The sequence below is a fragment of the Teleopsis dalmanni genome, chromosome X, assembly GCF_002237135.1.
Source record: "Teleopsis dalmanni isolate 2A chromosome X, ASM223713v2, whole genome shotgun sequence".
NCBI lineage: Eukaryota > Metazoa > Arthropoda > Insecta > Diptera > Diopsidae > Teleopsis > Teleopsis dalmanni.
In genome coordinates, this window is record NC_051848.1 from 57,507,825 (window position 1) to 57,530,095 (window position 22,271).

Below are 22,271 nucleotides of genomic sequence, written 5' to 3' on the forward strand. Positions count from 1 at the left end.
TAAAGTACAGTATTTTATAGGTATAATATAGATAGAGTATAGTATTTTTTTGGATGTATATTTGTTGTATAATTACTAATTACCTTTTGAGTTCTGATGTCTGCCTTCCCCTTGATAACTGGAATGGGTTTATAGTACAGTATTTTATAGGTATAATATAGATAGAGTATAGCATTTTTTGAATATGTATTTGTTGTCTAATTACTAAGCCTTTTGAATTCTGATGTCTGCCTTTCCCTTGATAACTAGAGAATAGGGTTTCAGCTCATGATTATAATGGTTCAGTAGCTGGAATTTGTTCATTTTGCATTCCTTACTAAGCCTTCTGAATTCTGATGTCTGCCTTTCCCTTGATAACTAGAGAATAGGGTTTCAGCTCATGATTATAATGGTTCAGTAGCTGGAATTTGTTCATTTTTCATTCCCTAGAGGTGGTTTTAGCGGATTCAAGTCTCACACTGTGACCTTATCATCTAAGGTACTTCCACTTACCGAAGCAAAAAAACTATATTATATTATATTAAGTAAATAAAATCTGTAAAGTTATTTAAGTAGACATTGATTTTTAAATTTAAATGTAGTTAATATAATATAGAAAGAAATTTTAGTTTGAAATGAAGTAAATAAAAATTTTCAAAATAAAATAGAATTCGTTTTTGGTTCCGTTTTGGCTCTATTTGGCGAGTAATTTTTCTTATACTGATGCACTTCTGAAAAAACTTAAAGCTTACTTTGGCATAGATTACCTCTGAAATATATTTTTTTAAAACAGAAAATATATTTTTGTAGTCTTTTATGGTAAGCAAGCCAGAGCTTGTTTATATGTCAATATTAGCCTGCTTTTTAATTTGCTAAACATTGGGCTAACTTTGTTATAAGTCACTAAAATCACTAAGTAACAGATCGTAAAATGGTGGAAGAAGAAGCACCAGAAAAAGAACCCGGACTTCCAACTATGGAGGAACTTGATGATACTGGCGAAATTGAGCTTTTACCGTTTTACAATGATGAGGACCTGTCTAGTGAAAATAGTGACGATGATATTGAAGGTATTACTTAAGGTAATATAAATACAAATATATAAAAATCATTTTTTTTTCTATTTTTGCAGACTTGACTTCGGAAGCTTCAGTAAACGAGAATATTGAATATATTGCATCAAATAATAACGCTGAGTTAGAGTCCACTCCAAACGAGGATCAGAATATTTTGTGTAAAATCTGTCACATCAATTGTGGAGCAAATTATGATACCATGATCTACATTATAAGTTTCCCTTCTGAAGAGAATGACATCATTGAAATATCTTCCCTCTTTGAAGAATCGTCTTGAGGTACTTCATCGCTTTTTTTACACCTTTAGGATTTAGTTCAATTACGATGAATATGAAGCTTTCTAAACTTTTTGTAAACGCCTTAACGATTAAATTGATGTCTTGAAACGTATAAATTGTAAGTATTAAGCAAAGTAATCATCGGCATTGTCATCTATATTAATGTTACAATATTGTAGAAGTGAATGATGTGAAAAAATTGGATTGGACTGAAAATGAATATGGAAGCCTATAACGTAAATAATAATATTTTCTTAAAATTTTTTTTTTAACCAAAAGTGACTGATACTCGTATATATACACACAACTTTGGCTAATAAAATGCAAAATATACAAAACTGAGAATCAATTCTAATAATATTTTTTTAATTCAAAATTAAACACTTAAATCGCAAGACTTTGCAGTAAATCTTATTTTTTTGGAAGTAATAACTGATCTGGTAATGCCATTCATAAGAGCTGGTACTTCAATCATATGAAGTTATGGTAATTTTTTTTTTTTTTATTATATTATTAAAATTGCACCTAGTCTACTTAAACTAATTAGCAAAATATCGAATGACATGCTAAGAGATCTTAGAATAGATTCGGTCAAAAAATACATAAGGGACAGAGCTCTGAAGCTATATGCGAAAACCGACAGGCGGCCCTACTTAACACTATCTAATCTCAGAGTAATCACTAACCGCATGGGACGGTACGCAGATTTTAGATCAGTTATTGAATAATCACGAAGCTTATTAGGAACACACAAATTAGTCAGTGAGATGGGCAGGACTCTGCAGAAATCCCCCAATCATCATTAACCGCACGGGGTGGTACGCAGATCTTAGATCAGTTATCGAATAAACACGAAGCTTATGAGCAATACTTAAATTAGTCAGTGAGATAGGTGGGATTCTGCAGAAACCTTTCAACTATTAAAGAGTGAAAATGCCCAGATGCACTAACAAGGCTTAACATAAGACTTATAATGATTAATGTATTTGGATAATAAATCAAACGGCTTAGTTCGTTTAAGTCGACGTATTAGTCCTTCTGTTTTAAGAAGGGATGATGCTTCTGCATTAAAATGGTGCTGAAGCCTCTGTTTATGTACTGTAATATTTAATTAAATCTGCTACCGTTGGCATGTTTAAAGGACGATGTAGGTCACTATTGCGGTTATACTAAGGACCATTGGCAATGACTCTTAGCATTTTGTTTTGAAAGCGTTGGATTAATTCTCTATTTGAGGTAGGTGTTCAACCCCACAGTTGTAATCCATATGTGCAAACAGGTCTCAATACCTGATTGTAAATCATAATTTTGTTTTCCGCTAATGAATAGTTATGGTAAATGTATGATTGATAAGTTATATGACAGGTGAAGTATAGTATGAGCTCTTATCAGGACACTCATATAAAGTTGTTTTGCATTAACCTGAGTATTATCTTGAAAAGTTCGATGTGATAATACTTACAAAGATTTTTTCACTGGATTATGAAATACTTAAGATTAAATATTTTTATTAAAAAATGCTTGATACAAATATGTGAATAGTGAATAATAATGCAAACATATCATAACCCATTCATTAGATTGATTATCTGCTTATTATTATTTTGTACATGTTTTCGCCCTAAAAAATACACAATCGAAACGTGCCTATAATCTAGAACGGAATTTGCAGTGTTTTGAACAGAAACTAAAACCATAATTGATTGAATTGGAATTCGAATTGAAATTGGAATTGATTAATCGTTTCTTGGTTCATTAGTTCAACCATAGCAGCGAGTGGCCGTCCTTTTCATATCTGAAATACAAGTATCTGCCTGTGCGGAAGCTTGTTTTTGTGCTCATGTAGATATATGATTCTAATTTTATGGTAGCTTATTTATTTATTTGTTTGTCTGTTCATTGCTGGCTTGTTTGCGTACATGTAACCAACTAAACAATTAACCACAATTATGCAAAACTAATATCTGAAGCCGAGATACATACACTATTTGGAGCTTAACATTTTGCATGGAAATGCGATACAATAGCAGCGCATCAGTGGCAGCAAAAACATCGTTTGATAAACGTGAACAATTGTCAAATGGCAAATTTGAAGCCATAAATTATCAAATTCTCACAATAAAATTACATAACATGTACGAAAACTATTTTTGAAAATGCACGCATACAAGCCGAACGGCCAAAGGACCAAAACTACATTGAAACATTGAATTTAGATAGAAACCCAGCGGGATTAGAATAAGTGAATATATGTTGGGAAAAGGTCATTTCAAGATGTCGAGTGTTTCTTTTTACAAAATTTTTAAACACAATTGAGACTATTATTGACTTAACTATATAGTTTGATAAGTCTGCTGGATGGCACATGGACTTAACATATAAATTCAAAAAACTGGCGATACTTCGCAAAATTTCATGATATTTGAATGATTACTCATTAAGTCACATCTGTTTTAGTGACGCTACTTTTTATACTTTCAAAACAATGGATTCCAAAATCCCGTGATAGCAAAATTTTACCTTTAGAAGTTATAACCCGGTTCTACTCCATCCAGACAAATGGTAAAGAACGCATTGGTCGCCCAAACAAAAAAAAAGTGGTGACACCGACAAACATCAAGTCCAAAAAAATTGTAAGGTGAAGTTTCAAGAGATAGCTGGCACTTTAAAGATCTCAAAAGAATGTGACGGCTTCATTTTGCATGAACATTTGTCCACAAAAAAGCTACAAATCGATATGGGTGTCGCTTTTACGGACAGTGGACTTAAAACAACAAAGGGTTGATGATTCTGAGTGCTGTTCACAGCTATTGAACCTGTTGAAGTGAGATAAAGATTTACACCAACTTTTTACGAAACTTGGCTCTATAACGTCATTCCAGAGTCGTATCGGTAGTAACTGAGTGTATAGCAGGCGACAAACCTCACAAAAAGGTTCGAGTCCAAAAACGAAAAAGACAGCTAGCAAGGTTATGGTGTTTATATTTTGAAATGAAGAAGATTACGTTGCTGAAATAAGTCAGACTTTCCAAAAAGTTGTTTTATTGGTTATCTTACAAACTTATCAGTCGATGTGTTATATGTAAAGAATATAAATATATAAACTGTATCTTGACATATTTTAAATATTAAACTAGATACGGGATAAACACTCTCAGCCATAATCCGCGATATTTTGAAAGGAATCCAAACAAAAAGGCAATTTACAGTTCTACGATTTTATACCTATAAAGATTTTAATACTTAAAGAATATAATAGCTATAAAAATTAATATAGTTGGAGTGTTAAATAACTGACTTTCCACTCGGTTAAATTAACTTTACCATAATTGAAATAAAAGTCGAAAATATTAATTATTTATTAAAATATTTATAAAAATAATAATAATACTTATCTCATCTGTCACTGCTCGGGACTTGCCAGAAGGCAATCATGGCACATATAGGTAGATTCCTTTGCCGTCCGATATTATTAAACTAAACATAATACATAATAACACATTTCTTTTTAACGGATATTCATAGTAGTCAGTGGTAACATTAATAATACTCTGAAGTATTAATAAGGTATTTCGTGTTAATTAATCTCATATTTTGCTTGCTTTTTACTTTTCGGAGTACTATGGTGGATCTGTACTTAACTGTGGTGGATCTGTACTTATGAATCTGTCTAGAAATTATACTTTACTATTCACTTTGCTAAAACCATTTTAACATATCGTGTGATATTTTTAAAGAAATTAAATTCCGCATCCATGTTCAGTAAATGTAGTACCATTTACTGAAATTTTCTTATATTCAAATTTTAAAGCAAAAAATTTTGAAAGCGAAATATCCATATCCTCTTCAAGCTGTTTGAACAGCATTCAATATGATGGTTTGATAAAGTGTATATATTTTCGTCAGTGGTCTTAGTTTTTGGCTTCCATAACAATTTTCACTAATCATTTAAACCTCAACGGTCACACACATTTTTTACTATTGCTGATCTCTCCCGATTGTTATTCTTCAAATTTCCCGCTGGGGAGCTTCTTAAACATTCTAACATCCTTTTGCCTATGCGATTTGAAGGTATCATGCTTTCTTGAGTTTAGATTTAAGCTAAGTATAAGTAGATAACTTAAAAACTTGAACTAATTTATTTGATTTACTGCCAGAACTTTGATATTAAATAAAAAATATTTCACAAAACAGTACAATACAAACTTATTGATACAGTAAGTAACGTCTTCATCTTAAGTTTAGATCGTAAACTTAAGACGAGTAACGTCTTAAGACGAGTAACGTCTTAAGTTTAGATCTTAAAAAAGTATAAATTGAAACTATTTATTGAATTTCTTCTCTTAGAGAATAACAATAATTATTTCAATCTAAAATTCATTACAGGTTAACTATAATAAGTAGTTTCCATTTCTCGGTTCTCTACTTATTTCTAATTGGACTGGGAGCATAATAGAGAGGTGTGTGTTCCATGAACAGGTTGTTTAATAAAGGATAAAATGATAAATAATAATTTGAGTTTGGATTCAAATTATGGCGGGAGAGTCAGATATTTTTAGGCTAGTTGTAGTAGCAAGTTTTCTGACGAAAGAGTTAATATGGACCAACTTTTCTCAACGGTATTTTATCTAATGTTAGAGAATTCTAATTTGATCAATAGTACTCCAAGATTTATGTTTGCTCAAATAAAAAATCACATTTACGCAATAGTTTTATAAAGAGATTTTTTCGAACAGTAGTGAACTACAACAACAAAAATTCATTTTTATATTATATTAATTAATTGAATTTTTAGCTGACCATACAGCTGTTTTGAGTATTGCCATATACCCATCATCGGTGGTCTTAGAAATAATTCTTGCATTTAATTATTCGTAAATAATTTTTTGAGACTGCAAACTTCAGGAATCGAACTCTTGTCCTGCCAATAGTTTTATCAATGTCAATTTGTGTTGAACCTATAATAGATTTGAGTGTTTTTTTTAAAACTTGAGTATATCTGTCTTTCCGTATCTGGGTTGAGCACTGTGGGTTGCTTGAATAGGTTCGAACACAATATTATGGCATAGCATTTGCGTGATATGTATTTTGAACCGGTTGGCTGTTCGAGCAGCTGGAACATCTTGGATTGAATTACTAATCAAATTTTATTTTATTGTCTGAACTTTGCTATTAGGTATGAAAACTCTATTTAAATGTCTTCAATGGGACTTGTAACAGTTTTGGATTTTTTTAATGGTAATTTTCGATTATTTATTAGCAAATAGCTGGCTGTAGGTAGATTATGACTTAACTGGTATTTATTTCCACAGCATCGAGAATTTGCACAGAGAATACCAACAAAAAATCGGTGCTTTATGCATTTTTTTATGCTGGAGCAAGCAGATGTATCACACCAAGTTGAAGAGCAAGGTTAATCAACTGAGTAGCAGCGGGACCTGGACGTAGGGTCACACCGGTGGAAGTCTTAAATGACTAATAAGGATCCTACCTTGAAGTAATACTTATGTAGTCTCGGGATATGACAAGGTTTCTAGGAATAAGGGGGAATAGTTTTAGTTACCTGGGCGCCGGATTGTGGTCAGTGTGTAGGTATTACACTAGGCCTATAGCGAATATATACTGCGAGACCTCGTAATACTGTAAAGGTAAATAAATTGTAAATTTTATTTTAAGAAATATTAAATGGGTTTTTTTTGTTTTTTTTGTTTTAGTCTTTGTTTTTGTCTTTTGCTTCCTTAAAGTTATCATCTTTCTCTATAGACTGCGAATAGAAATTATGGAATTATGCAAATATACAAATGTGATTATCCCAATATAGTTATATAGATATTAGGATGAGTTTTTTTTTATGCATGCCTACAGAGTTAGAGTTACAAAATCGCTAATCTATGAAATACCAAATGTTTGCTTTGAATTGTTGCTGGCGCCTTTGTTGTTATTGCTCGCTTTAGAATTGTTGCAGTTTTATTGTTGCAATTTCATAATTTATGACTTCAAATTTGCCATTTGACAATTGCGAACGTTTATCAGTGTGAAGTTGTAGTGGCTTAATAGGCCACAGTTTAATATTAAAAATACCTTGGACTACAAAAGGATATTGTTTTGCATTAAAATTGCGTAAAATTGATTGCCTGTGCGGCGCGGCATAGTTTTTGTTGAGAGTTTAGTAGTGTAAAATTTGTATTACATTTTTAGCTATAATTTTGGTGCTTGGGAACCACTAATACGGCAGGAATCTGCTGCCCAAACATATCGCATGAGCAGGCACACATAAATTCCATATTCCAAATTCATATTCCAAATTTTCAAATTTCGGTTACAGAAATTATGACCACAACAATCGCAAATTATTTATTAGTATTGACTGCCTCGAAAAGTAATACAGAAATATTATGTGAGTGTATATCATAAGTTCATACAAATTAAGTAAACTCAAGTAAGAATAAACTAAAATTTAAATATAACAATTAGACTTAATTTTTTTTTAAATACTAATAAATTTATTTATTGTGTCTTCTCTAACAATTAGACTAACAATAAGTTGTAAAATCTTATCATTAATTTTATAATATTACAATTTTTATTTTAACTATACATTGTATAAAATAAAATAAAATATAATAAGTAAACCTTATATCACGAATCTCACTTAGATCAATGGGTTCAAAATTGGACAGCCAGATTGATACCAAATATCAATCTTGACTTGGCTCAAATGGAAATCAAGAGATGCAAATTACTATCTCACTCAGATGCTGACCGCACATGGATACTTTTGTAAGTAGCTGTACTGTATGAAAAAGATGGATATACCCGACTGCATTTGTGGCGATAGAGAATCTAATGACGCAAATTCCAAAAATAAAGTGGAAAAAATAAGAGCGTATCCAGAAAGTTGGCGAACGATCATATGTGATTCAAGTCCTCATATGTGAGTACTCATATGTGATGATATGAGACACCAAGAAAATGCGGTGAAAAAATGGTGGTCTGATTCGCTGAAGAGAGGGTGTTTAAATCCGTATACTATATATTAATGTTAGGGAATCGACGACGGTTGGTTTGACAATGCATAAAGCATTTCACTTCCTAACCACAAAAAAAAAAAAATGGGTTCAATATCATTGGAGTCAATGTTAGGTTGTTCATTAAGAAAGAAGTTCAACTTTATCAGATTACTAAAAAGAAAAGTGCGGCTTTTACTTCAACCTATTGAATATTAAATAATCGCTGAAAGGTCAGCTCTTTTTAGGTGGGAAGTAATAAATAGAAATGCGAGATTCCTTACTAAGGAATTAACATGTTCTCTCAGCCTTTTATTATATTTTCTTCTTATATTGTCAAATTCAGGTTTAACTAAGGGAATTTGTAGATCTCAGTGGATACTTTCATTTCTAATTAGATTTAATTTGAATACATAAGAAGATGTGGAAATATAGATTTCAAAAAGCTTTACTTCTGAAAACAGTGAAAAACCACAAAACGCAAAATTATTTTTTTACAATTTAAAAAAAAAATATTGTGTCTTCTTATTAGGCTTCTTAATTTATGAAAAGTGGTTATAAAGTTTTTAATGAAAATGGGTAAAATATGTTTATTGTATTAAAAATTTAGTCTAAACGATAACTACTCTTTCTTGAGAAATTAAGTAATTATGCCATTTACACAAAAGTTTTTGAAAATTATTTCTAACAAGAATCGATACCTGTACCGGTCTGATAAAGCTCGTGCACCATCTGAATTGAAAATAGTTAAAAAATCATGTTCCACTTGCCAATGGCCTATTCCAGTTGGGTCATTTTCATAAGGTAGAGCGCATGAATAAAAAATATGCTATTATGGATGCACTGAAGAGAGACATTGTTTAGGAATCGGGTAAAATACCGGAAGCATGCAATTCATTTTTTAATAAATTTTAGAGTTAGAGTGAATGGATTCTAAAATTTTGATTATTTCCACAAACTATTATAATTTGAAAGAATAAAAAATAATTTCACACAAAAAAGATGAACACGTGGAACATGTAACACTTCAATCGCCTGACCGTGTACAATGTACCACGCCACACATTGCTTTAAGTTCAATTGAAACATTGGCTCCGGTCTTTTGAAATTTTGTCCAATATACGGTCTGTCGGTATTTTCTGGCTATATAGAAATGCAATTTAAGTTGCTGCCTAAAATCATAGCACATATAAGTAAAAACGGCCAAAATGATATAATCAGAAACTCGCATTACATGTTGCATATTTTTAGGCTCAAAATTTAAAGAAATGCTTTGAAGGGCGTAACGAAAATATATTTTTCTATAGAAGCTGTCATCTCTAGCTCTTAATTTAAAATTTTAATTTTTTCTAAATTAAATCACAACAAAATATTCCAAGGTTTAAGGTTTCAAGGTTTAGTAGGTAGATTGACGCAGATTTACATTTTATAATATGAAATAAGAAGGTCACTATTAAAATTTAAAACTGCTTATGCAGTATACAGCAAACAAGCAATATTGGTATTGGTATTGGTGCCTATACATCTGATAACACAAATCAGATTATAGCGCGGTGCAGACTATCATACTGGTGTGTCATACGAGTTGCGCTCTCTCTTGCTCAAATTTCTTCTAGCGACCGAACTTGAACAGGTATGACACACAAGAGTAGGCAAAATTTTTGAAGAGTGCTTTTGCGGGTAATGTTGTGAAAATTTGTGTGTTTAAAATAAAATTTTAAAATTGAAAAAATTGATAGTTAACGTATAGGTTGCGCTTTGCTTATAATTGATTATAATTTTGTATATTTTATATATGCCGCGTTTTTTTTTGCGTTTTTTATATTCACAGCTTTGGACATCCCACAAACAGAGATTACTTTTGTTAACATTCGATGAAAGCATCTAAAAAGGCTTTATCTGCATCCATATTCATATTTTTTTTAGGTTTATTGGTCATTAAGCACAGTAGTTAAAATGAAAAGATCAGTAAAGGACCGTAGTTAATTTCATTCACTACCTGTAAAGTTTCTTAAGAAATTTTTCATAAATAGATCATACAAATAATGTATATATATATATACATAAGAATGTATATATCTTCATTGTTTTTCAAGAAATTTGATCATTTCCATATTTTTGTTAGTTAAAGGTTATTAACATTTAAAATTCTTTTATTTTAATAACAAGTTTTAACAAAGAAAAGCATATTTAGAATACAAAGTATTATATCTTAAATTTGGGTTATTAATTAATTGTTATTACGACCAATTTTCAATATGTTTTTTTATTACTGGGCTTAGATCATAAATTTAACGATGTTTATATATAGATGTTTTTTTAAAAAAAATTTTACTTATAATCATCGTTTATAAATTAAAATAAAAGAAAATAAAATATTTAATAAATTAAATAAAATATTTAATATATTACATAAAATATTTAATTGTATTTTAATTTTTTATAAGAATTTTATGTAAAAATTTATATTTTTTTTAACTAAAATACAATTAAATATTTAACACAAATTTATAAGTGTAATTTTAATAATAATAAATATAATAATAATAAATACAATAATAATAAAATAATAAAAAAACATATTAAATTCATATTAAAATTTTACATATATCACCTGCTCACAATAAATTTGCAAGGCAAAAATGCTCTTGTATGACGTATGAATCGTTAGGGGTGACAGACTATCATACACAACGCGTATGCGAGAGCTGTTCACCAAAATTTTGGTGAGCACGCCAACACGTTGGTAAAGGTGGCAGACTATCATACCTGTGTGTCATACGACGTTTTTCTCTCTCGTATGACATACCAGTATGATAGTCTGCACCGCGCTTATATCAAACGATTGAGCTATTCTATCACGTGCTGCTCTATTACGTGCTGCTCCAGCAATGTGTGAACGTTAATTCGGTTTTTAACAAAACAATCACTCATAGTTGGATCGGTAAAACAGGACAGGATTCTAGAATCCATTAACAGAAAAGTAGTTATGCTTAGTCATGACAATATCAGCTCATACATATCTTTGATGATTCAAAATAAAATGACAAGATTTGGGTAGGAACCTTCTGTGCATTTACCATCTTGCACCGTCTGAATAATATTTGTTGCGGTCTTTACAAAACTCTTCTTAAGGTGAAAAATTGATTGACCGAACGGTCACCGAAAATCATTTTGCCAAATTTTTCGCCAATAAACCGCAGAAGATCTAGACCGAGGGAACTATGAAACTATCTGCAATATGGCAAGAGATCATAAATAATGCCGAATGTATACTCGATTGAAATTGATAAATTTGAAACCTCGGATACTTTCTAGATTACCCATTATTTTCCCGTCAACATCATTATCAGTGTCAATGTAATTATCTATCAGAATGTTCATTTCAATTGATTACTATCAATTGATTTGTATTATATCAGTATCAATCAATATGCAAAGAACACCCTATTTGAGCGTCACTGGGACGATTCGAACGTATCCTGCAGTGGTCTTAGAAATGTTTACAGGACTTCATAGCCTTCACCTTGCGGTTAGGAGAACGACAGCCTGTGCGTAATTAAGGCTATCTAATTTACGCCAATTTAAAGAATGCAATCTAAAGGAACATGTGAAGATCATGGAAATCTTTTAGAACACACCGTGTCCAACGGTCTTCGAGAAGACAGATAAGAAGTTTTGTTTCTTCTGACACTTCAAAATGGACATAAAGGATCAAACTTCACGGAGAAACAACAAAGTAGATTTTGAAGAGGGATCATAGTTATGGTACACTAACTGTGTAGCATAACATGACTGTGTTCCGCAATAAGATGGCAGATATTTTGGCTAAAGAGGAAGCAAAAACACCTTTCATATGCCTGAAAACCTTTTGCAGTGTTAATCACCTCTTCAAAATCAGGCTAGTAAGCGAGGACTCAAAAAAGCATGCGACAGTCAAAGTGGCTTATTATTCCTGAACATATAAAGGCTGAAACTGTTCCGAACTTAAGCAGAACAGATACCAAACTTTACACGTGATACCATCTGAAAAATATTGGTCTAGTAGATAACGATTCCTGCCGACTCTCTCTCTCAAGAGTAAACGGAAACAGTGGCACACGTTCTAAGTGTCTGCCCAGCGCTGGCAAGACGCAGACTTAACTACCTCGGCAGTGGAATTTTGAGCCCTGAACACCTAGCTAAAATACGGTCTACAATTGTGACAAAATTCTTCAAAAGTTTGGAATTGGACTAGTTGGGCGAAAGGGTGCACAAAAGAACTTACAGGTCTAAAAAATTAAATCAAAATTTACTTCTAAACACTTCATCTGTTTGAAGGCGGAGGCAATTTAAGACCTGGTAAAAGAAGTATATTTTTAGTAAGGTTGACTTTATGGCATATCTACTATATCTACTACTTGTAGTATCTGTTAAAAATTTTTAAAAGATGTAAAAATTGTATTTTTTCATTATTCAATAGCATTAGCTTGCACTGCAATTCTCAAATTAAAGTTAAAACTCAAAAAATAGAAATAAGCAAATATGTTCCTTTTTGTAATTAGAGTTCCTCTTACAACTGAAATAGCGAAAAAATCTCTTGTTTTGTGATTACGAGTACAAAAGTAACAAAGTATTTTTAAGCTAAAATGAATGACTCTTAAGTGTTTATGACAGGCGAATAGATTTAACTTCACAAAGGCAACCAAAGGCTCAAAGTACCTTCACACGAAGCTGCACATCGCAGTAGCACATATAGACTCTAGGAGTGCACAAGTGAACCGATTCAAGTATATGGTATTCCAGCGCTCCTGCAGCATAATTACAATCTTCTGCGTATTAACAGCATTTGAATTGCAAACAGGAGTTATAGAAGCAGCAATTTCATATGAGCGGAAATTCCAAAACTCTGACAAAAAACTTCATTAAATTCGTTGATTGTTGGAAATTCCTCACAGAATCATGTTTTATGGCAGCGAGTAATTATAATGATTCATGCTTTGTGTGTGCAAATTATGGAAATATATTCTTCAACTGTGGCTGCAACCTACTGGAACTGAATTTTGATAGATATCTATTAATTGTTTTAATTATCGAATACAAAGTAACTTGCACTCACAAAAAATATCACAAAAAACTGAATAAATGTGCAATTTTTTCCTTATTCCAATTAATGCAATCATAATTTTTTATATAATAGCATAACAAGGATGTGTGATTTTACCTACTGACATATAGGATATTTAGGTTGACTTGGTCTGATTTGGACAAAAACGCACTAGTCAGCTACTTCAACTAAGGCGAAACCTACTCAGCAACACGGTATCTGTGCTTTCGGGCCACTTCGAAATAAGAGGGAATGTTATGAGACTTGGTTTACCCTATAATGACTTTTGTCGCTTTCGTGAGTCTGAGGGTGAAAGAAGACCCTGCTTCATCTTTTGTGTCAGTGCTCTACCTCCTTTCTGATGAGAAAAATTTGCCTATTGAACAGTTCATAAACTCTTAAAATGATCGTGTTTACTTACCTAAACTCACTGCCTTTCACTGCCATTTAAGATCACGAATGGCCACCCAAAGTAATTTTCCATCTCAAGAAATGATATGGGTAGTTGTGACTGCCGATGAACGCTCTTCAATCGTTTCCATCGAGCCTAATGCCTGGTGTTAAAGTCAATGTGACTTATTATCGGGAAATTGGGAAGTATTTTGGAAGTTGCTTTAGAACCGTGGGCACATTCCAACAAGACTTGGCATCGGTCTCGTTCTTATAAAATACCATCTCGTGTGAACAAAGAATGGTAAAAACTCACGTTCGTTACTTCATTTTGTCCACACAACGGACGAATGGCCTTCGAATTCGTTAGATGCAAATCCGATGGGCTATTCCATGTGGGCCATTTTGGAGAGGTGGAGAGCAAAAGGTGAGGACTAAGAAATATGCTAATATGGATGTTTTAAAGAAACCCATTGTTTAGAAATCGGGTAAAGTATCGGAAGTTCACATTCGTGAAGCATGCAATTCATTTTTTTTACCGTTTGAAGGTCATAGTCAAGGTAAAATATGACCGCATTGAGCTAGAATGAATGGGTTCTGAAATATTGATTATTTTCATAAATTTTTGTAATTTGATATAATAAAAAATAATTTCAACAAAAAAGATATGGTCGCTTGAAGAGGTAACACTTCAATCAATAATTGTGTATTTCTTTTAACTCAAGATATTCATTTATAGAAAACTATTTTTATAAAATTAATAAAGCCATCATCAGTTTTTGTGATGATAACTTTAGAGTAAAGTCAAACTACCGATTAAATAAATATTATTGTAAAATAAATTGTTATTCCTTTACTTGGTTTTTATTTTTTACCAAAATTTGACCATTTAGCCTGAAAAAAGACTTTTATAAAAAAAAAGAGTTAATTGCTATAATAAAGCTAGCGTAATAGCGCCCTCTGGCCTTTGGTTATTATTCTTTTTAAAAAATTTTTGCTTGAAAAACGATTTTCATAAAAGGAATTAATAGTTGTCGTACTTGAGTATTTATAGATCTTCTGGAAAATCACGTCAAATAAGATATGGCTATATAAAAGGAAGATCGGATTTGGTAGATTAAAGTTATGTGCGATTATACCGTAAAGTTAAATGATTTTTGCAACTGGAAACTCTAACCGTTAGAAAATAATAAAAAATTACCTTTGTATTCGGCATTCGGTTCAATTAGCTGCCTTCAATTTTATTTCCTCAGAAAAGGTAATTTTGTTATTAAGATAGTTAGCTTTATTTATTTTTTAGTGAATTCTTCTTACACAATCCATTTCCCGGTGAAGCTAACTCATTCAGTTAGCAGATATACATAAAGCAAGAATGCACAGAAATACTTGCTTGCAGCATAATTAAAATGTCAAAGGAAGAGAAAATCTAATTAACACATTAATCATATTATAAAGCCACTACCACTACCACTGCTCACTACAAGCATTCAAATGCTACAATATTTAGACGCCCACACATCGCCACCCATACATTCCATAGGACGAGGGCGCAAATGATGAAGTTACGACTTAGTTTGTAGTCCAAGCGTAAGAAGATAAATATAAAAACTATGATTTCTAGACCTGAAATCTGTGCGCTGCAGTGCATCTCACATTTGCAATTGGTAGTACATATTTTTTGACATAAACTTAGAGTGCATCTTGTCCTTATATCCTTTAGCATTTCTAAACACATGTGTATATACATTTGCTCTTCTTTATTTATTAATTTATTTATTTTTTTTTTTTGTTTGTTATTAAAGTGGACAACTTTTTTACGTGTATTTAGAGCTTAATTGGAGATCATCTTGGCTCACGTTGCATCACACTTTGATTTAAAACTGCATAAAAGTGCAGCATAACATTTTTATATGTACCTTAACACATATGTATGTACCATATGTACTCACTTAGTTATAAAGTTATAATTAAAAAAAATGCAGTTTTCTGACGACTGCCAAGTTTTGCTTTGGCTTCGTTAATTCCGTGATATGTTTGGCTTCAAGTTCTAAGATAAAAATGGATTATCGATTTTTTAATGCTAAGATTGAAGTAATTAATTTGAATATCACAGATATTAAAGTATTTCAAGACAATGTATTGATACAAATTTAGCTCAGCTAATGGTTTATCCAAGCATTTTTTAATTGCGGGTCTTAAATAAAACGACTAAAAGAAAAAGCAACAGATCGAAAAAAATGGCAGGACAACTAAAAAAATGAATCCCTGATATTATGTTCAAGAAGTGAATATGATATAAGGTCATCTATTTTGTGGTTTCGAAAGTAAATCGCAGAGTATTGTACGTAGACAAATTGGACCAAAAATGCATTTGACGCAAGAACGCAATGGTTGTATTTTAATTAATTAGTTATGCTCGTAATTTGGTTTTTTGGAATACTCTGAACTGTTTATTTCAACCTCGATTAGTAACTTGATTAGTAAAAAAAATCTTATGTAAATTCTTATAGTCTAAATAAGTAGTAAAAAGTGCAGCTTCAATAAGTTCTCATGTAGCTTCCCACTAGAAATATTTGTTTTTTGTTTATCCATTTATTTAATATTAATTAATATGAATCATAATAATAATTATTACGATCTGAAAAAAAGAAAATCGCGTATGGACTATGCCCAGTGACATATCTAAAATGCACTTAAAATATATACTTAAAATAGAAATGTGTGACTCACATATACATATCTAAAACGTCTCTCAACGTTTTTCTTCTCAACCTTGTAAAAGTGTTGGAAAAAGATCGGATAAATATAGTCGTCGATAATGCACGTTGCAGCGCAACAGGTAAGGGCAATGATTATGATAGCCTCTATATGCTATTTTGCATATTTTAAAACAATTTGTCGAAGGATGCAACCTTATACTATGGTCAGATACACCTTAATTTCGTTAAAATCTTAATTTCATCTTGGTTTCAGCGAAATTAAGTTGCTTTTTCAATACAAAATTCAGTTTTAAGGTTAGAACGAAATTAAGGAAAAGGTCTTAATTTCGTTGAAATGAAGGTTGAAATTAAGGAACAATTCAAAGGCAACTATACATAAGATAAATTTCAAGCAAAAGATAAAGTTGAGATAACGAAAAAGAGATATTTTTTCAAAATAAATGTCAATAACAGTTGACTTTAATAAAACCGGGAAACTATTTTAAAAGTAATGTAAATTTTTAAATTCAAATATAGAAAAAAAACTGTAACTGTTATTAATTTAAAATAGAGTGAAAAATAAAGACTCACATACCTCAAATTCACTAAAGCTAATAAAACTACTGAATGCCATCCTTTAAAGTTATAATAATCAACTTTTAAAATTTGCCAGATACAAATGGTGTTTGGAGCATGTAATTTTTAACATTCCATTTGTTCGATAAAAAACATATGATTTACTTAATTTGGGGCAGTTTGAACACTTTCCAAATTAGCTTAATTTCCATTTCTACGAAATTAAGCAAATTTAACTGTCTAAACATAGTATTAGCTAAATTAATACTAAGTATTTATGACATTAAGTGTTAGCAACATTAACTTATATAGACAATGATTGTATTGAGGTAATGATTCTTTAAGTTATATGCTTGATTTTAGCATTACATCAAAATTATATTATATGTAATATCAAAATTATATTAATTCAAAATGAAAGTCACTGATAGCAATTGAATAGTATTTAGTCTGATTATAAATTGCAAATTATATACAAAATCGATCTGCATTTTTTTTTTTTTTATAATCATAAATTAAGATTATTATTTATCTTAATCTTATTCATAATCAAACCAGTTGTTATTATGTATATAAAATTTGGACTGATTAAAAAATGTATGACTATGGTGTCCATATAAAAAAGGATCACAAAAAATATCCTACAAAATAATGCCCCCTATAACGCGATACTCTTATAACGCGTTTTTATATTACGCGATTTCAATCCCCCGTATTACGCTGGGATTCTCCCATATACGCGGGGATTTGTACAGTTCATAATTTGCTTCGCGTACCTTTGCACGTGTGTGTGCGGGGTATACGGGATAATCCCTATAACGTGATTTCGTATAATGCGGAACCAATCTACCGCGTTATAGAGCGGATTACTGTATTTCTAATCGCATTTTTGTCATTTGGGCTGTACAAGCATTAACATATTTTAATAAGTATTGATGTGTAATATGTGGTTCTTCTGTACAACCACTTGAAAATGTTTATTATTTTGCAAGCATTTATTTTTTTACAAGTAGTTATTGTTTTTTTCTCTTGCTTCTGAGGAGACGCGCTATATACTAATGGACGCTATATACTAATGAATATACTAATTAAGTTAGTTGCTGTTTGTACTTTGGTTTTTACATCACGGTAGATGGCGTTGCGCTGACTAATGTGTACGTCAGAAATATTTTCTTATATTTTTTATTTTATTCAAGACTAAAGTAATAAATCATAGTACACATAGAATTTAAATATATGAACATATAAAAAATATAAAAATTTTTAAACATTATACAGTGTGTAGCTGTCTAATAGAATAAATATATTGCAAAGAAATTTTTAGAACAATTTTAAGAAAATGCATATTCTAAATTTTGCAACTATCTTGCTATTTGTTGGCTTATATGTATCTAAAGATGGTTTTGGTCTTGAAATAAATTGTTTCAATAGTCAAGATGACGAAAGCGATAACCCCATATGTGAAATATTTGATGATTGGATTGATCTTCAAAGCAATTCAATATGCTATGGTTTGACCATCGATCAAATTCACATGGAATTTGATGCCTGTTATACCTATCTGGATATGGCAAATCATTTCTCTGGGGATACCGTTAACCGACCTGGTGTTGCAGACTTTTTCTTCAAATCGGCCAGAGATGAACGGGAGCATGGTATCAAACTAATTGAATACCTTTCTATGCGTGGTCAACTTAACAATGTCACCAATTTGGTTCACACTCCCAATATTTCAGTTCGCAAATGGAAGAATGTTGCTGATGCTGTGCGTGCTGCCCTGGCCTTGGAAACTAAGGTTGCAAAAGCAATTCGCAATCTAATTAAAGCATGTGAAAGTGAATATGCTGTGCTTGTTGAGAATGAACTATATAATTTCTATCACATGGTTGATTTCCTAACTGAGGTGTATATGGAGGAGCAGTTACGTAGCCAACGTGAATTAGCAGCCATGCTCAGCACACTAACCAAATTGGAAACTAGTTTGGATAATGGCTTGGGTGAATTCATGTATGACAAAAGTTTAATGTAATTGCAAAAAAATTACTTAAACAACATAAATTCAAATAGTTCACATTGTTATTTATTTATTTATTAAAGTTTGTAATAATAAAATAAATAAAATTTCACAAAGTAAAGAGAAATGCTGATAAATTACGTGATTTTTGCCTTTAAAATATATGTATATTAGTTGTCATAATAATATAAAAAATCGGTACAAAATTATTTGTATCAGTCTATTTTAAACTTAAAATATGGGGCTATGGCTAAGAGTACATTCACACTGTCTCATTTAGGCGGGTTTGCTCATTATAATCACTAATGAGGATGATTTAACATACAAAGAGCTTTCATATAAATGAGCTCATTTGCAATAAATCAGCTCATTTATTGAAACTGTGAAGCAAATGAAAGTGCATAGAAATTATATGCCGAATCTAAATCTTAACTTGGTCAAGTGTGGTAATGCATTATATTAGAGGATGTTTATAACAGATTTTGTGGAATTTAAAGTACGCTTTTAAGAACGTTTTTCTAAAATCAATCTATTTAATATTACTTACTATTAGGTTTTAGCAATTTAGTAAAATACAATGCATACATATAAATAACATCGATGCAGTTTGCATATAACAATAAATATATTATATAAATAGATAGAGAATCAAATGTATTTTTTATTATGTTGAGGCTAGAGTTGAGTCAGTGCACCTGAGCACTTTTACTCTCTATTAACTGCGAAGTTTCTTCAAAACCCCTCTTTGCGCCTTGACTAGATTATTGTTTATCATTTCATCAGACTAAGCAATAATTGACCTCAGATCTGCATACCTCCCCGATGAGCCTGTAACCTTTCTGAGATTTGATAACGCTGTGTTGGTAAGTCTGACAGATTTCGCAAATAATTTCAGGGCTCTATCCTTTACGAATTTTTTGATCGGATTCATCTTGAGGTAACTGAGGATGTCAGACTGGCTTTGTGCCATTTCTATTTGGCGAATACTAGTTTTTTTATATTTATAAAATGATATGATATGTTAAATTGTGATGTATACGAATATATACATATGATATATACATATGTATATATAATATTATTATATATAACACAAAACAATATTCTTTTATGTTATTAAAAATATTTGTAGTTTGGATATATGACACAAGACATTTTGGATTTTAGAGATTAATCTAATTATTTAAATTTAAATTCAATTATTGCATAATTATTTGAAATACAAAGGTGTGAGACATATATAAGATAGTTACATATATGGACATTTTCTTACACATCGGATGGATTTTGACAAAAAATGACATTTCCAATTCGGTTAAAATTTTTTTTATGAGCTCCTTTCATAAAATAAGAAGATCCATACATCCAGGGAAAAATTTTGAAATATTTTTCCTAGGAGATATGGACCCATGGGGTTTTGACAAATACTCTATAAATTCTGTAGAATAAGAATAAATTCTATTCCATTATTTTTGCAAATTGCCTACAATTAGTAATTCGGTTTTTCAAATGTAATGCACATATAATCTAACAATTCAAATATCAATTACAATTACTCTGTAATTAGTAATTGTGCTTTTCAATTATACTTACACTTGCAATCTAGCAACTCAATTCCCAAATAAATTACCCTGTAATTAGTAATTGAGTGTAATCTAATTACAAAAGTCATCAATACTGTACAGCTCTGTGCATCAGCAATTTGTTGAAGTTAGAGTTTACTAAAGTTGAATTAGTAAACAAACATTTAATATACTACAAGATACAATCATAACTAAAAATAGTTATTCAAAAATTGTATAATAGAAAAAAAAAATTGCTAAATGTTTTTTTTGTTAAAATTTTATTGGTGTGTCATTAATCATCCATCCTTAATTACTGTCAGATATATAAAATAACTATGGGCACTTTGAAGAATTTGGGCACTTTGAAGAATCTGGGCACTTTGGGGACTTTGGGCACTTTGGCGGCTTTGGGCACTTTGGGCACTCTGGGGGCTCTGGACACTCCGGGCACTCTGAACACTCCGGGCACTCTGAACACTCCGGGGGCTTTGGGCACTTCGAAAACTCTGAGCACTCCGGTGGGTCTGGGCACTCTGGGCACTTTAGGCATATACATAGTGGCTTATCGGGATTTAATGTGAACTGACTTGCTGACAGATAAATAATGTAACTATTACTCCATAACCAATCTATGTAACGTTCGATCATAGTTTGAGACTCATGGTCTATGCCTACTTGTGGATTATTTGTTGTTATATGTGAAGTCACATCGTTTATACTCATTTTAGCTTCGTCCTCACCCAATTCAATTAAAGCTACCTTTACCATAGTTTTAGTAATTGTGTCATTGGTCTCTGGTGTTTTGCCAAACCATACTGGACTATAGATAGCCTACAAGATTTTATAAATATATAATGTGGTGAGAATAGTAATAATGAATAATATACCATGATGAAAAAGTTCCTTAGTGATTAATGACACACCGTAAATTTAACAAAATATTGAATGAAAATTCATTCAATGTGGGATGTTTGAATGAAATTTAATATTGAAAAAAATTTTTGTGATTTTTATTTTATGAAATGTAATAATTTAATATAGAATTTATGAATTTACATGTCCTTGGTATACTTGATAATATTTGATAAAAATAAAGTGAAAAAATAGAAATATGTTTCTATTTGTCGTTATATACATATGCATATAAAGAGGTTTCGAACAGTAGTTAATTGCAACAACAAAACATTTATTTATTTTTAATCATTTGAATTTCTGGCTGACCATACAGCTGTTTCGAGTATTGCCAAATACCCATCATCAGTGATCTTATATTTATTTCTTTTATTTAATTATTCGTAAAAAGTTTTTTGAAACTGCAAGTAGAAAGGGTTGAACTTGTGAAGCACGGAGTCAGTGCTCAATAGTCAACCGACTAAAGGTCTTACTTGACTTTTATGTTCTGACTTGGACTTTTGTTAGTTTGCTATGAAAGCTATATGGTCAGCTGAAAATTCAATTAATTAAAAATAAAATTATGATTGACGTCATAACTGACAAGAAATAAAATTAAGTATTAATATATATATAATATATAATAGCAGTTATATTAAAAGCAGTGGCATCTAGTAACTAATTGGAATCGATAGCGTATAACAACTATT

The 22,271-nt window shown here is 31.1% G+C and overlaps 3 protein-coding genes across 3 annotated transcripts; 2 read left to right on the forward strand and 1 right to left on the reverse strand.

Moving 5' to 3' along the window:
• Nucleotides 1-624: 624 nt before the first annotated feature.
• LOC119689954 lies at nt 625-1,641 on the forward strand. The gene is made up of 3 exons (XM_038104906.1): nt 625-1,049; nt 1,112-1,451; nt 1,513-1,641. The coding sequence occupies exons 1-2, from the start codon at nt 911-913 to the stop codon at nt 1,330-1,332; spliced, it is 360 nt and encodes a 119-aa protein (XP_037960834.1). The 5' UTR covers nt 625-910; the 3' UTR covers nt 1,333-1,451; nt 1,513-1,641.
• A 16,743-nt stretch (nt 1,642-18,384) lies between these two features.
• LOC119689818 (ferritin subunit-like) lies at nt 18,385-19,242 on the forward strand. The gene has a single exon (XM_038104725.1). The coding sequence runs from the start codon at nt 18,431-18,433 to the stop codon at nt 19,118-19,120; it is 690 nt and encodes a 229-aa protein (XP_037960653.1). The 5' UTR covers nt 18,385-18,430; the 3' UTR covers nt 19,121-19,242.
• A 1,697-nt stretch (nt 19,243-20,939) lies between these two features.
• On the reverse strand, nt 20,940-21,663 carry LOC119690208. The gene is made up of 2 exons (XM_038105220.1): nt 21,558-21,663; nt 20,940-21,501 (listed from the first exon to the last, which is right to left on the reverse strand). Exons 1-2 carry the CDS (start codon nt 21,558-21,560, stop codon nt 21,004-21,006), a joined length of 501 nt encoding a protein of 166 aa, XP_037961148.1. The 5' UTR covers nt 21,561-21,663; the 3' UTR covers nt 20,940-21,003.
• Nucleotides 21,664-22,271: the final 608 nt, after the last annotated feature.

What these genes read in the sequence shown, in the direction of transcription:
- LOC119689818 (XM_038104725.1), top strand. Translation starts at nt 18,431, where the DNA reads ATGCATATTCTAAATTTTGCAACTATCTTGCTATTTGTTGGCTTATAT.
- LOC119689954 (XM_038104906.1), top strand. Translation starts at nt 911, where the DNA reads ATGGTGGAAGAAGAAGCACCAGAAAAAGAACCCGGACTTCCAACTATG. An exon ending in TAGTGACGATGATATTGAAG is followed by an intron (nt 1,050 to 1,111) that starts GTATTACTTAAG and finishes CTATTTTTGCAG; the next exon opens with ACTTGACTTCGGAAGCTTCA.